Raw genomic sequence first — 17,062 nt, forward strand, 5'->3', positions numbered from 1 at the left:
TGGCTGACTATAATCCCAGCATTTTGGGGAGCTGAGGTGGAAGAACAACTAGAGGCCAGGAGTTCACAACCAGCCTGGGCTATATAGCAAGACGCTGTCTCTCTACCAATTCTACCAATATTTTTTAAAAAACTGGGTGTGGTAGTGGCACCTGTACTCCTAGCTACTCAGGAGACTGAGGTGGGAGGACTGATTGCTTGAGGCCCGCAGTTTGAGGGTATCATGAGCCATAATTGTTCACTGCACTCCACCATGGGGTGACAGAGTAAGACTCTGTCTCTAAATAAATAAATATTACAAAAAGAAAAGCATTGAGACAGGCAATATTGGTGAGTGAGATTACAGATTTTAATCTCATGAACAATTTTAAGCTAGCTACTATACACTGCCATTTTCAAAAGTTTAGATTGGAATGCTTGCTGCCTTTGGTAGCTAAGATTAAAGAAATAACAATGAAGGATATTATAGTGCCATTCTTCCACAGTCCTTATCAGATAAATAGGCCTTTGAGTCTTGGAATTGTTGGGAGTAAGAAAGCAAATAATATATCAAGTTGACAAGCACAAAAGACACAAAGAGACCAAGCATGGTGGCTCACGCTTGTAATTCCAACACTTTGGGAAGCCAAGGCTAAAGGGTTGTTTGAATCCAGGAGTTCAAGACCAGCCTAGGTAACATAGTAAGATCCCACCTCTACAAAAAATAAAACAAAAGTAGCCAGACATGACGATGCATGCCTGTAGTCCCAGCTACTCAGGAGGCTGAGGTGGGAGGATCGCTTAAGGCTGGGAGGTCGAAGCTACAGTGAGCTATAATTGCACCACTGCACTCCAGCTTGGGCAACAGCGAGAGACCATCTCGGAAAAAAAAGAAGAGGGGAAGGGGGGGGAGGAGAGACCACAAGAAACAAATATAATGAACAATAGTTTACTATTCCTGAGAAAAAGAGAATACCAACTGTAATAGAATGTGTAACTAAGGGTTGGGGAGAGGGGGCTGGAGAGAGAGAACACATAGACAACAGAGAGAAGTCAAATAGGAAATTTCAAAATGAGAATCAGCTGATATATCAAAAAGAACAAATGAGTTTTTTTACAGATAGAACTGCAAGATCTTGCTTTTCAAAATGCTTCAATTCTCCAGAAAAGAAAAATTAACTTAAGCACTCATCTAAGTAACTAGTATAAAGTGCCAAGCAAAAATAAACATTTATTAGATATAGACAAATGCAAATATATTCAATGCTTTCATACAAAGGTGAATATCTGGGGCCTTATTATCATCTTGTTAATATATGCCAGTGAACAATTTGTAGACACAAGACTTGTTTTACAAACAGGGTAATATGTTCCATGAACATAAGCCGGGAATTTAAAACTTAGTGTCTATCTCTTCATTCTAAGAAATGGTTCAATTAACTCACTGTGAGAGAGAGAGAGAGAGAGAGAGAGAGAGAGAGAGAGAGAGTGTGTGTGTGAGTGAGTGTGTGTGTTCCATCTCAGGTAATGGTGATGCACCTAGTACTTATATTCTCGAAATGGAAAACCCATTCTGCTATTTCTTCCTCCCTCTTCTCTGTCACATTAAATTGATCACCAGGCTGGTCAGCTGAAGCTCTTACATATTACTAAATGTCTCTGTCCTGTTGTTCCTACTACTTCAGATCCTCATTAGTACCTCTGGGACACTGTCAGAGTCTAAACAGATTCTAGGTCTCTTGTCTCTTCTATCTTCCATCTCCCAATCCTCCTTCCCCTGATCCATTAGAATGACAGACCTAAGCATATCCTTTCTGAACATAAAAACACTTCAATAGGGATAAGCTTTAGGCTCCTTAACACGATGCATGAGGTGCCTGAACATGTGACCCTTGACAATCTCTCTCAGCATTCTGCCTAGCACATTCAGGGTCCTAACAATACTACCCTTCTCCCTGCCACCATCCCAAATCCCTCCCTCTGCTCACCACTGTCCTTGTTATTTCCCACTTCAAAGCTTTTGCTCCTTCAATCTGTAAAATTAACGGCCACTTATGTGTTCCTTCCTTTCTCCTCTCTTCAATCAGCACCTGGAGGTTTCTTCTCTTAGGAAAAACTGCGACCTTTTCTAAGATACCTCCTCCCTCTTTCTTCAGTCCTGTTAAAAGGTTAGGTGGACATTCACTGTACCTCGAAAATCCTTGCACATATTACTGTTTAACAATCACTGGTTTATGCACATCTATCCACTATACAGACCTGATACATATAAGAGGACAAGCCATAAATGAGGACAATATGAATGGGCAGATAGATGAAATGTTTCGCTTCCCTATTTACCTGAAACCTCATTTTTGGGAGTCCTAAAACCCATAAAGAATATTTAGTGCTTTCAAAAATATCTTTTACTTGGCCAGGTACAGTGGCTTACACCTGTAATCCCAGCACTTTGGGAGGCTAAGGCTGCTGGATCACTTGAGGTCAGGAGTTCGAGCCCAGCCTGGCCAACATCTCTACCAAATCCCATCTCTACCAAAAATACAAAAATTAGCTGGGCATGGTGGTCCACACCTATAATCCCAGCTACTCAGAAGACTGAGGCATGATGAGAATCACTTAAACCTGGGAGGCAGAGAGGGTGCACTGGGCCAAGATCATACCCACTGCACTCCAACCTGAGTGATGGAGTGAGAATCTGCCTCAAAAAAAAAAAAAAAAAAAAATTAGCTGGGTGTGGTAGTGGATGCCTGTAATCCCAGTTACTCCTGGGGGTTGTGGCAGGAGAATCGCTTGAACCTGGGAGGCAGAGGTTGCAGTAAGCCGAGATCTCAGCACTGTACTACAACCTGGGCAACAGAACAAGACTCAATCTCAAAAAAAAAAAAAAAAACAAAGTTCTGGCCGGCGCAGTGGCTCACACCTGTAATCCCAGCACTTTGGGAGGCCGAAGTGGGCGGATCATGAGATCAGGAGATCGAGACCATCCTGGTCTGTAGTCCCAGCTACTTGGGAGGTTGAGGCAGGAGAATCACTTGAACCTGGGAGATGGAGGTTGCAATGAGCCAAGATTGAGCCACTGCACTCCAGCCTGGGCCATGGAGCAAAACTCCGTCTCAAAAAAAAAAAAAAAAAGATTGTTTACACAGACGCTAAATATACCGATGAAAACTTAATTGCTATCCCCTACTATTACTTTTGGAAAAAAATTAGTGGGAAACAGGTTAGCAATTTCTAAGACTTCCATTAGGTTTAATCTTACAATTAGATGACATCATGTTTTTTGATGTTTTTGTTTGTTTCTCTGGCCTAGCTCATCCTTCCTATACTTATAAATACTCTTTACTTCAGGGCCATCCAATATAAAGGACTATTTAAAAATATACATATACATATACATACACATATGATATATTCATCATCTGCTAACTACTCTCTATGGAAACTGTAGCTTTCTAAAAATGAATGCTTCTTTGATTCTGAAGGATATAAGCTTCTACCCCAAAAAAGTTCCCAAATTCCTTTGTTGCCACAATCTTCACATTTCTGAAAACTTATTAAAAGGTAATTTTAACAAAACATGTCAGTGAAATCATGAGTTAATGCATGTAACAGAAGAAAATATTAGCAGTCAAAAATATAAAAATAGGATCCAATTATTTAAATTTTACAAAAACTGGCCACTGGCCAGGGCTGCTGGCTCACAACTGTAATCCCAGCACTTTGAGAGGCTGAGGCAGGAGGATTCCTTGAGACCAAGAGTTAGAGACCTCCCTGGGCAACATAAGGAGATCCTGTCTCTATAAAAAATAAATAGACCAGGCGCACTGGCTCACACCTGTAATCCCAGAACTTTGGGAGGCAGCCAAGGTGGGCGGATCACTTGAGGCTGGGAGTTCAAGCCCAGCCTGACCAATGTGGTGAAAACCTGTCTCTACTAAAAATGCAAAAAAAATTAACTGGAAGTAGTGATGCATGCCTGTAATCCCCAGCTACTTGGGAGGCTGAGGCATGAGAATTGCTTAAATCCAGGAGGTAGAGGTTGCAGTGAGCCAAGAGTGAACCACTGCACTCCAGCCTGGGTGACAGAGCAAGACTCTGTCTCAAAAAACACAACCAACCAACCAAACAAATAAACAAAAGGAAGTTAACCTATGAGGACACAAAGGGATTAGAATGATACACAATGAACTTTGGGGATTTGGGGTAAAGGGTGGAAACGGGGTGAGAGATAGAAGACTACACATTGGGCACAGTGTAAACTGCTTGGGTGATGGGTACATCAAAACCTCAGAAATCACCACTAAAGAACTTAGTCATATAACCAAACACCATGTGTTCCCCCAAAACCTATTAAAATTGATAAATAAATATTTTTAAAACTGGCCATTATATATTTAACAACATGTAAAAAATTTCACAGGTCAATACAGTGAATTCTCTGCTATTTAGATATACAATAAAGATATTCCAGCAAATTGTTTTCCTAGTACTCACAAAATTTCATTTTTCCTAAATTCCACAATGTTCTAGCCACATAGGACTATTTTTTATTCTCTGAACATGCCTACCACTTCTTCCCTTTGCACCTGCTACCCTAGGTTATGTCACTTTCTCTGTCTGGAATTTTTATTTTATCCTTTTCTGCACAGGTCAAATGCCTAATTATTCTGCAAAGCCCTAGAAGCTCTTTGTATGCCTTACTCAATTCCTGCGACAAGAATAATCCCTCCTTTCATTATTTACCCATAATACTCCATTCGGCCTTATTGTTATGTAATATGTATTTTAATTTTCATACATTTATTTACTTGTCTTCCTACTTGAGGAGGGGAAACCCCCTATTTTATTTATCCTTGAATTCCTGTGGTCTAACACAATGCTTGATACAAAGTAGGTCCATAGTAAATGCCCAGTAAATAAATGTTCCCAAACGTATCCTTTATTACCTATCATCCATTAAGGACTGATGTCTTCAAAACCATTTTGCAATCATTCCTGTCATTTCAGAATTGCATGCCCCATTATTAGGCATAAAGAATATATATGAACAAAATCTTATTATTAACTTTTTTTATTTTTTGAGACAGGGTCTCACTCTGTCACCTAGGCTGGAATACAGTCACACAATCATAGCTCACTGCAGCCTTGACCTCCCAGACTCAAGTGATCCTCACACTTCAGCCTCTCGAGTAGTTGGGAGGGACTACAGGCGAGCACCACCATGCCCGGCTAATTGTTTTTCTTCTTTGCAGAGGTGGGGTCTCAGAATGTTGCCCAGGCTGGTCTGGTACTCCCAGGCTCAAGCAATCCTCCCACTTCAACCTCCCAAAGTACTGAAATTATAGGTGTGAGCCACCACACCCGGTCCATTAACTTTTTTTCTTTTTTGTTTTTTTGTTTCTTTGCTTGCTGTTCGTTTTTGAACAGGGTCTTGTTCTGTTGCCCAGGCAGGGGTGCAGGGGCACAATCACAGTTCACTGCAGCCTCGACCTCCTGGGCTCAAGGGATCCTCCCACTGCAGCTTCTTGAGTAGCTGGACTACAGACGCATGTGCTTCCCCACACCTGGCTAAATTTTATCTTTTGTGTAGCGAACGGGTCTTGCTTGTTGTCCAGGCTGGTCTCAAACTTCTGGACTCAAGTGATACTCCTGCCTGGGTGTCCCAAAGTGCTAGGACTACAGGCATGAGCCACTGAGCCTATTCTAACACTAAGTAGCACAAAACAAATCAACAACAAAAATCCAACAAACATAAAGCGATCGCATATAAGAAAAGCTACAAAAAGGAAAGAAATAGAAAGAAGAAAAAAAGTAAACTTGATAAACAGATACACCATGTTTCTGGAAGGAAAGTGTCAATATTATAAAAATATATTCATCCCTAAAATAGTATTTCACTGTAACTCTAATATAGTCTAAATTGTGCTTTTTTATTAGTCCTAATGTTCATCTAGAAAAATGAATACATGACAATATTTGTCTTACCATGTACTAAAATGTATATAAAGCCATAACAATTTAAAATAGTGTGGTACCAGAATAAAAATAGACACACCAATGGAACACAAAAAAAGTCCAGAAACATACTCAAACATTCAAGAATTTAGTAATGATTCAAACAATATTTCAAATCACAATGGAAAACATAGATTATTCAGCAATAGTGTTGAAAAAGTTGACTAACCAGGTGGGAGGGGAAAGTTAGGCACATATCTTATCTTAGAATATGGTAATATTCTAAAATTAACTCTAGGCTAATAAAATACTTATATCTAAATAGTTCCTTCTTTGGTCTACCCTCACTCCTTTTCTACTTGAACACTTTAGTCTTAAAGCCATGAGATGGGGCTGGGCATGGTGGCTCATGCTTGTAATCCTAGCACTTTGGAAGGCCAGAGCAGGCAGATCACTTGAGCTCAGGAGCTCAAGACCAGCCTGGGCAACATGATGAAACCTCAACTCTACAAAAAAATACAAAAAACTTAGCCGGGTGTGATGGGTACGCCTGTAGTCCCACCTACTTAGAGGGCTAAAGTGGAAGGACTGCTTGAGCCCAGGAGGTCGAGGCTGCAGTGAGCCAAAACTGCACCACTGCACTCCAGCCTGGGTGACAAAGTGAGACCCTGTCTCAAAAAAAAAAAAAGGCCATGAGGTGGGTTCAAGCATAGTAATTATCCATGCTAGGGAGGAGGGGGCAGTCCAATACAAGTATAAGAGCCTGAGTAAGGTTGGCTCCCCTAAGGGGCTGGGGATAGTGGTGGGGATAATCTCAGAGCAAGGTGAAAAGATCAACCAAAGTGGAAGTAGTGAACCGAAGCTGAATATCAAATCCCAAGAGGGGTGAAAAGGACTGGCATGCAGGAAAGCAGCAGCAACCTTGAACTGGGTTAGAATAGCATCTGCATTAGGTGAAGCAGCAACAGAAGGTATGTCAAAACAGGAGGATGATCAAATAAGTAAACTATTAAAAATAGTAAGAGTCAGGTTTCTGTCTGAGAATCATAAACATGGGGGAAAAAATTAAAATGAACCCTGTTTTGTTGGGCTAGATTTGGAGAGGTTACCATAAGCATATGGAGTTCAATATATAGAGATGGTTACAGAAATAGAGAGGTGTGTGTGCATTGTATATTCACATAATGAATCAAAAGTATTGTGTGACCTCACAGCTTGTTCTTTTTTTTTTTTGAGACGGAGTCTCACTCTGTTGCCCAGGCTGCAATCTCGGCTCACTGCAACCTCCGACTCCCAGGTTCAAGCAATTCTCCTCCCTCAGCCTCCTGAGTAGCGAGAATACAGGCGCCCGCTACCATGCCTGGCTAATTTTTGTATTTTTCAGTTGAGACGGGGTTTCACCATCTTGGCCAGGCTGGCCTTAAACTCCTGACCTCATGATCCACCTGCCTGGGCCTTCCAAAGTGCTGGGATTAGAGGTGTGAGCCACCGAGCCCAGTCAATTTTTTTTTTTTTTTTGAGACAGAATCTCACTCTCTTGCTATATATATTCAAGTATTTATATTTATCTATATAGTGGTTGCGGTAGGGATTATAATTTTCTTATCAGTAAATTCAGTCTACTGAGTGTACCACTCTTTTTTTTTTTTTCTTTTTGAAACAGACTGTTGCTGTGTTGCCCAGGCTGGACTGCAGTGGCACTATCTCGGCTCACTGCAACCTCCACCTCCCGGGTTCAAACAGTCCTCCTGCCTCAGCCTCCTGAGTAGCTGGGACTACTGAGTAACTGGGACTAGTAGAGATAGGGTTTCATTGGCCAGGCTGGTTTCGAACTCTGGACCTCAAGTCATCCCGCTGGTTTTGGCCTCCCAAAGTCCTAGGATTACAGGCGTGAGCCATCGCGCCTGGCCCACAGTTTTCTACATAGATATAGAAACAATATAGATGTGAATTTATAGAAATATGTATCTCTGCAGGAATGCACACACACACACACAAACACACAGACACATTTCCTAGCCATACTGACTGAGAGTAGCAATAACCCATACCTAGCACCCACTTTGGCTCCTAAATATTATTCTCACCTAAAAGAAATCAAGGCTCCTCAGAGAAATGGTGATTTCAGAACTACAGGAGGAATAATACAAGATGAGCTTAGATTATACTGCTGTGTCAGAAGTAGAGAAATGCTTCTCTGAAATGATAGGTCAAAAGACATAGAAGTCAGCTTAAAGAGGTCCCACCAGGCAAACCTGAGACAGTATGAACATCAAAATAAATGACATTAGTGGAATATGACTTATTAAAATAAAATAGCATAAGTCCATACTAATAGAAATACTAGGGAGTAAAGAAAGGTTCACCTTACAGTGGAATGTCAACTGATGAATGTAAAAGAAAGGGTGAAATTAGAAAACCACTACTTGCCATCAATCCTAGTCATAAATTAGGTCAAGAGACATCAATGAATGCTAAAATTAGTGAGGAAAAGGCACAAGGAACAAGATGTTTATATACGAAGTACTTCCCCCACAAAATCCACACTGACTATGAAGAGAAAAAAGATTAACCTCACAGTGGAGAAACCTGACAGACACACCTTAACCAAGTGATCAAGGAAAAACTGAAATCATGTACCACCTGATAGGATGCAAACAAAAGAACACAGAATCATACATGTGATACTCCTGCCAAAAACATAACTGTATTTAATCATGATGAAACATCAGGCAAATCCAAATAAGGGGTCATTCTACAAAGTAACTGGCCTGTTATATTCAGAAGTATCAAAGTTATGAAACTCAGGGAAAGACTGAGTTACTATTTGAGACTTAAAAAGACCAAAGAGGCCCAGGTGGGGTGGCTCACGCCTGTAATCCCAATACTTTGGGAGGCTGAGGCAGGCAGATCACTTGAGGCCAGGAGTTCAAGAGCAACCTGGCCAACATGGCAAGAGCCTGTTTTTGCTAAAAGCACAAAAAAATTAGCTGGATGTGGTGGTGCAAACCTATAATCCCAGCTACTCGGGGGCTGAGGTACAAGAATCACTTGAACCCACGAGGTGGAAGCTGCAGTGAGCCGAGATTGCACTACTGCACTCCAGCCTGGGTGACAGAGCGAGACTCTGTACAAAAATAAAAATAAATAAAAAGGCCAAAGAGTCCATGTGCAGCTTGTGATTCTTTTGCTATAAAGAATATGTCTACAGAAACATGAATGGGTTCCAAAGATCAGACAGTAATAATGTATCGCTATTAATTTCCTTATTTTGATGGCATATTGTATATTCCCAAGAGAATATCCTTCTTTATGGGAAATCCTGAAGTATTGAGGGACGACAGCATATTATATTGGTAAGTTACTCTCAAATGGTTTAGGGAAGGAAGAGTTCTTTTGTACTATTCCTGCAACCTGTAAGTTTTAATGCTTTTAAAATTAAAAACAAAAACAAGGTTTTTAAAAATGAACTTCCAAAGCACTAAAAAAAAACAAAAAGTACATTAGTATAAAGATTTTCTTTGCACAGCATTAAAGGCAGAAACAATAAAGAGTATTTGCATAAATGACCTCAAAAATGTAAACTTCTGCATTAGAAAAAATTAACCTGCTAGAATCCCAACAACTATGAAAATACAATAAAATTAAAAACCAAACGTTAAATTATGGGAAAAAACACGCACAACAAATATATAAGACAAAATAATATGATCTCTAAAACACTTTGTAAAAAAAAGTACAATATTAAAACAAACAGATATGGAAAGGTCAATTAACATACATGAATAATCTTCAAAAAAAAACTTCAAAATAATTAACCTAATACTCAAATAAACTCATTCAAAGATTTTAATATTTTTTTACTAGAAAGAATAGCAAAGTTTTTAAAAGGGTAACACGGTGTACCTAACATAATATAGAGTTATGAGCAATCTCACATATAGCTAATACACGGTAACTTCTAGAGGACAATTTCACACAATGTATTTACTGAAGCTTCCAAAATGTCCACACTCTTTTACACAGATGCTAGCAGTGTATACTAAATGCCAGACACGAGGCCGGGCGCAGTGGCTCAAGCCTGTAATCCCAGCACTTTGGGAGGCCAAGACGGGAGGATCACGAGGTCAGGAGATCGAGACCATCCTGGCTAACACAGTGAAACCCCGTCTCTACTAAAAAATACAAAAAACTAGCCGGGCAAGGTGGCGGGCACCTGTAGTCCCAGCTACTCGGGAGGCTGAGGTAGAAGAATGGCGTGAACCCGGGAGGCGGAGCTTGCAGTGAGCTGAGATCCGGCCACAGCACTCCAGCCTGGGCGACAGAGCGAGACTCAGTCATAACTAACTAACTAACTAACTAACTAACTAACTAAGTAAGCAAGCAAATAAATAAATAAATAAGCAAACAAATAAATAAGCAAGCAAATAAATAAATAAATAAATAAATAAATAAATAAATAAATAAATGCCAGACACCAAACTAGGCCCTTCAACCACAAAGGGTTGCTTAATTAAATTTACAGTTTGTTAAATCTCATGATATTCTGTATTACAGAGTAAGTATCTATTAAAAATACAGCAGAAACACAATTTATTGACACACAAAAGATGCTGTGTAAGTTTCAAAAGCAAACAAAAAATATAAGCAAAAACAATTCAATTATTTTGTAAGTATATACTATAAGCAAAAATACACAGGAAAAAACCTGGATGAGCTTGAATAAGAAGATTATGAATGATTTTTGTCTTGTATTTATTTACTTGTATGTATTTTCAAGTTTTTAAAATAAATATTAATTACATAATAAAAAGTTTTTTACACAAAAACATTTAAAATCTTAAAGCTGGCTGCTATTTCTTCCAAGGATGGAATGTGTACCTTCAATTAAATAGTAAAACTATATCTAAAGGCACATTGGGTAATAGTGAAACCTAAAATGGAGAGGAGAATAAAACAATAATATATATGTACTAAATGAAGAAAAATATACAGGAAAAAAGCAAACTTTTTTTTTTAAGGTCAACAATAAAAACCATATCTTGGGGTACAAATAACTTTGGCAGGGGAGACAGGTAACATTCTAATATAGGACTGTTTTTCAAAAAAGAATGTGATACATTATAATGAATATTATGCAAAATAATAATTCAAATTTAACAGACTCTTGATACTTGAAAGAACAAAAGAGGTAGATAATTCATAAGGGCCCATCTCTAAGGATTAAAATATCCTGTAAATCGTAGAATACTAAATACCTAGGTTACTATAAAAGGTAAGACAGTTTTGCTTGCTTTGTACTCCTGTGACCTTAGTAACATATTAATAACATTTTAATAACCGTAGTTTGGTGTAGTAATTTTTTTTTCCAAATCTCCCCTAAATTTGATGGAGACCTGTAATTTTAAAAACACAAAAACTTCCTTTCTAATTCCCAGCAGTGATATTCAAACAGTAATAAAATAATATCCACTGTACCTTATTATAACGATCATGCGGAACAGACTGTAAAACAATTGGTTCCATTGTGGAAACATTGGCAAATTGTACCTCTGGAATATACAAGGCACAAACCACATGGGCCCAACCTAAAAATAAATAAATAAATGTCATACTTCCAGTTTTATCAAAAGCAAATTAACATCATTAACTTCCTTAACAGATCCCTCAAATGTCTGTTGAAACAAACACACAACAAGGACATTAACAAATTCTCATTGCTGTCTTACTTCCATTGCTTGAGAATACTCAAACCACTACTAAAAAAAAGCATTCTTAATCATTTCCCCAGTTATGATGTACAGTAATATAAATAAAGGGAAACATTCATAAATTCAGATGTCGGCACTAACACTTCTTATACAGGCGACCAAATATTCACATCAACACTACCTCTGAGAACCACTATAAAAGGAGTTTTTAAAAGTTTAATACTTATGATAAAATTTAATAGTCAATCATTTTAAATGTCAACATGAAATTACTTTTATCTTAGTGTCAATATTTTTAATATTAGTAATAGCAATCATTTCACTATTTTAATTTGAAATGTGTTAAATTTCATATTAAATATATATGTATATATTTTTTTGAGATAGAGTTTCACTATTGTTGCCCAGGCTGGAGTGCAATGGTGCGATCTCGGCTCACCGCAACCTCCGCCTCCCGGATTCAAGCAATTCTCCTGCCTCAGCCTCCCAACTGAAGGTATTAAAGATAGTGAGGAGTTTCTGGGCTAAAACTGGAAGAGAATGAAAGTCCTAGGTACAGTTTTTGGCCACTTTTGCCCAGGGAACATTTGTCTATTTCAGAGAAAGCAGTGGTGAGGATGAAGGGAACTTTTTTTTTTTTTTTTTGAGAGAGAGTTTCACTCTTGTGGCCGAGGCTGGAGTGCAACAGTGCAATCTCGGCTCACTGCAACCTTTGCCTCCCAGGTTCAAGCAATGCTCCTGCCTCAGCCTCCCAGGATTACAGGCATGCACTACCACACCTGGCTAAATTTTGTATTTTTAGTAGGGGTGGGGTTTCTCCATGTTGGTCAGGCTGGTCTTGAACTCCCGACCTCAGGTGATCCACCCAGCTCAGCCTCCCAAAAAGCTGGGATTACAGGCGTGAGCCACTGCGCCCGGCCTGAAGGGTACTTTTGACAAACTCAGAGGCCTAATAGTACAGGGATGTACATTCACAAACAACCAAGAGAAAAAGGGAACAAGTAAACCCCTCTCCTTTCAGATGCAACACTGAAGGGCAAACCAGGGGTAAGAATACGCTAAAATTACACAGACCCTCAAAGAGACTACACCAGGGCTCTGACCATCTCAAAATCTGAAATTTGACCAAGATAATCTTAAATTACAACCCCTAAGGCACCAAGCAGATGCAAATATACATCTATCCCCTCTAAAAGAAAATAGTATCATCTTGGCTACAAATAATTTCTACCCTTTTTTTTTCTGAGACAAAGCCTTGGTCTGTCACCCAGGCTGGACTGCACTGGCATAATCTCGACTCACTGCAACTTCCTCCCAGTTCAAGCAATTCTCCTGCCTCAGCCTCCCAAGTAGCTGGGATTGCAGGTGCCCACTACCACAGCTGGCTAATTTTTGTATTTCTAGTAAAGACGGGGCTTCATTATGTTGACCAGGCTGGTCTCGAACTCCTGACCTCAAGTGATCCGCCAGTCTCAGCTTCCCAAAGTGGTGGGATTACAGATACAAGATGCCACACCCAGCCTAAACTTTCTTAATTACATATAATTTCCAGCACAATAAGTACCAAACACATGACAGACAAGACAATATGAACAAAAATAAGGAGAAACAAGAAAATCAAAACAGATCAGTATTTGAGTTATCAGATAAAGATTTTAAAGTATGCTTACTATGATCAAGCACACACAAGACAAAATTCTAAATTGATGCAAAGAACTGAAAACTATAATACTAAATTAAAATTTCACAAGTAAAGCGGAAATTTAGAAATCAGCCAGGCACAGTGGCTCACATCTGTCACCGCCCAGTACTTTGGAAGGCTGAGGCGGATCGCTTGATCAGGAGTTCAAGACAACCCTAGGCAATAAAGTGAGACCCCATCTCTACAAAAAAAAATAATGAGCCAGGTGCGGCAGCATGCATCTATAGTCCCAGCTACTCAGGAGGTTAAGGTGGGAGGATTGCTTGAGCCCAGGAGTTGGAGGTTGCTGTGAACTATAACTTTGCCACTGCAATCCAGCCTGGGTGATAGAGACCCTATCTCAAGAAAAAAAAAAAAAAAAAATCAATGGGTGGGATTAACAATGGTTTAGACATGGATAAAAAGAGAATTAGTACGAACAAAACAGGTCAGAAGAAATTCAGAATGTTGGCACAAAACACAAAAGCAAGAAATACAAAAAATGGAATAAGACACATGAAAAATGTAATAGGCAGATGGGTCTAACACACACGTAATCAGAGTCTCAGAGAAATATAAGAGAGAAAATGGCATGAAAGCAGTATCTGAATTGATAATACCTAAAAAATTTCCAGAACAGAAGACCCAAAGCCACCGACTGAAGAACCACTATAAATCAGAGTAATATAAGATATACACCAAGGGACATTAATAAAACTACAGAAAACTAAGGGAAAGAAATGAAAATCTTAAAGACAAAAGGCAAATTATCAAACAAAAAACTAGGTAGCTAAATAAAGCCAGAAAACATTTTTTTAAAAAAAGATTTCCGCCAGGTGCGGTGGCTCAAGCCTGTAATCCCAGCACTTTGGGAGGCTGAGACGGGTGGATCACGAGGTCAGGAGATCGAGACCATCCTGGCTAACCCGGTGAAACCCCGTCTCTACTAAAAAAATACAAAAAAAACTAGCCGGGTGAGGTGGCGGGCGCCTGTAGTCCCAGCTACTCAGGAGGCTGAGGCAGGAGAATGGTGTGAACTCAGGAGGCAGAGCTTGCAGTGAGCCGAGATCCGGCCACTGCACTCCAGCCTGGGCGACACAGTGAGACTCTGTCTCAAAAAAAAATAAAATAAAATAAAAAATAAAAATAAAAAAAGATTTCCATTAAAGGGAACACCAAACAATTTTCCTTGAGTAACAGGAAAATGATTCCAGAAGGAAGTTCAGAACTGAAGAAAAATATAAAGAGCGATAAACATGTAGGTACATTTAATATATGATGAACATATGGAACAATAATGCCTTCACGCTCATTTACAATACAAACGACCATTAAATATTAAAAGACTGGAAAGGTTTGTGAATGTACGCAGCTTTCGTATAAAACTATAACAAAGATTGGAAAAGGAACAGATAAAAGAAGTCTATATGGTTTCATTCTACATTTCGTGTTAAGTGATACATACACACAGGCCGGGTGCGGTGGCTCATGCCTGTAATCCCAACACTTTGGATAGCCAAGGTGGGCAGATCACTTGAGGTCAGGAATTTCAGACAAGCCTGGCCAATATAGCGAAACCATGTCTCTACTAAAAATACAAAAATTAGCTGAGTGTGGTGGTGTGTGCATGTAGTCCCAGCTACTCAGGAGGCTGAAGCAGGAGAACTGCTTGAACCCAGGAGGTGGAGGTTACAGTGAGCCGAGATAGTGCCAATGCAGTCCAGCCTGGGCAACACAGCAAGAGTCCGTTTCAAAAAGAAAAAAAAAAAAAAAAGTGGTACACTCAGTAGACTGAATTTACTGATAAGAAAATTATAATCCCTACCACAACCACTATATAGATAAATATAAATACTTGAATATATATAGGAAGAGATATGGCCAAGAAGGCAATTTAAGGCAATTTAATATAATTAATTAAATTTACATGCAATACTAACCAGTTGCATTGTGAAACTCACTAAAATACAGCACTAAAAAATAATCACAGAAAGAACAAAGAGAAATAAGAAATAAGAGGGAAAATCAATGTTAAGAACAAACAGCAGAAGACTTCTACTTCTGTCCAAGATAGACTAAGATGTTCAAGAGAAAGCCACAAGGGAAACTGGAAAATGTCTTGAACGGAATGGCAACAAACATGAAATTTATCAAAACTTGAGATGTAGGCTGGGGGCAGTGGCTCACGCCTGTTAATCACTTGAGCTCAGGAGTTCGAGACCATCCTGGGCAACATGGTGAGATCCTGTCTCTACAACAAATACAAAAGACATTCGCTGGATAAGGTGGCATGCACCTGTACTCCCAGCTACTTTAGGGCCTAAGGTAGGAGGATCGCTTGAACCCAGGAAGTCAAGGCTTCAGTAAGCCGGGATCACACCACTGCCCTCCAGCCTGGGTGACAAACTAAGGCCCTGTCTCAAAACAATAACAACAGCAAAAAAAAAACAACAACAACAAAAACAAAAAAACACAACTTCTGGGATTCAATAAAAGCAATAGAGAACAACTTACAGCATATATATTTTCATTAGAAAAGAAAATCTAAATTAAAAGACCTAAGGTTCCACCTTTATAAGTTAGAAAAGAAGAGGAATATATAACACATAGTAAGTAGTAGGAAGGAAATAATAAAGAGCAGAAGTTTAACAAAATAGAAAACAGGGAGATGAAATACAAATTAACAAAGCCCCAAACTTTCTTTAAAAAGGTCAACAAAATTGAACAATTCTATTTGGACTGGTCAAAAAAATAAAAATAAAAACAAAGAAAAAACCAGAACACAAATCACCAACATCAAGAATAACAATGAGGTAATTACTGCCAATGCCAGCAAAATTAGCAAAATAATAATAAAGTACTATTGGCGGCCAGGCGTGGTGGCTTGCACCTGTAATCCCAGCACTCTGGGAGGCCAAGGCAGGTGGATCACCTGAGGTCAGGAGTTCAAGACCAGACTGGCCAAAATGGTGAGATCCTATCTCTACTGAAAACACAGAAATTAGCTGGGCGTGGTGGTGCCTGCCTGTAATCCCAGCTACTCGAAGGCTGAGGCAGAGAATCACTTGAACCTGGGAGGTGAAGTCTGCAGTGGAGCCGAGATCGTGCCACCACTGCACTCCAGCTTGGGTGACAAAGCAAGACTCCATCTCAAAATAATAATAATAATAATAATACTATTGGCAATGTCAGGCCAACAATTTCAGCAACTTATACAAAGTAGTCAAATTTCTTGGAAAAATAGAGCGCACCAAAATTGACTTAAGTATACAAAAATAGGCCAGGCCCAAGGGCTCACGCCTATAAACCCAACACTTTGGGAGGATCAGGCAGGAGGACAGCTTGAGCCCAGATGTTCGAGACCAGCCTCGGCAACAAAGCGAGACCATTTGTCTCCACAAAAAATACAAAAAGAAAAAAATATTAGCCAGGCATGGTGTGCCTGTGGTCCCACCTATTCAGGAGGCTGAGGCAGGAGGATCACTGGAACCCAGTAGTTTGAAGCTGCAGTGAGCTATGACTGCATCACTGCACTCTACCCTGGGCGACAAAGAGGAAGAGGAAGAAGAAGAAAAAGAAGAAGAGGAAGAGGAAGAAGAAGAGGAAGAGGAAGAAGAAGAAGAGAAGAGGAAGAGGCAGAGGAGGAAGAGGAAGAGAAGGGAAGGAAGGAAGGAAGCAAGGAAGGAAGGAAGGAGGGAGGGAGGGAGGGAGGGAAGGAAGGAAGGGAGGGAGGGAGG

At 39.6% G+C, this 17,062-nt stretch overlaps 1 protein-coding gene across 1 annotated transcript in view; it reads right to left on the reverse strand.

The window, feature by feature from the left end:
• Positions 1–17,062, reverse strand: part of MLLT10 (myeloid/lymphoid or mixed-lineage leukemia (trithorax homolog, Drosophila); translocated to, 10) — a 229,455-nt gene that overhangs the window by 143,572 nt on the left and 68,821 nt on the right. The window contains exon 5 of the mRNA XM_011963857.1: positions 11,412–11,521. Coding sequence (XP_011819247.1) covers positions 11,412–11,521 — 110 coding nt within the window. The remainder of the gene's footprint in view (positions 1–11,411; positions 11,522–17,062) is intronic.

The sequence above is a fragment of the Colobus angolensis genome, unplaced genomic scaffold, assembly GCF_000951035.1.
Source record: "Colobus angolensis palliatus isolate OR3802 unplaced genomic scaffold, Cang.pa_1.0 Scaffold63, whole genome shotgun sequence".
In the NCBI taxonomy this organism is placed as follows: domain Eukaryota; kingdom Metazoa; phylum Chordata; class Mammalia; order Primates; family Cercopithecidae; genus Colobus; species Colobus angolensis.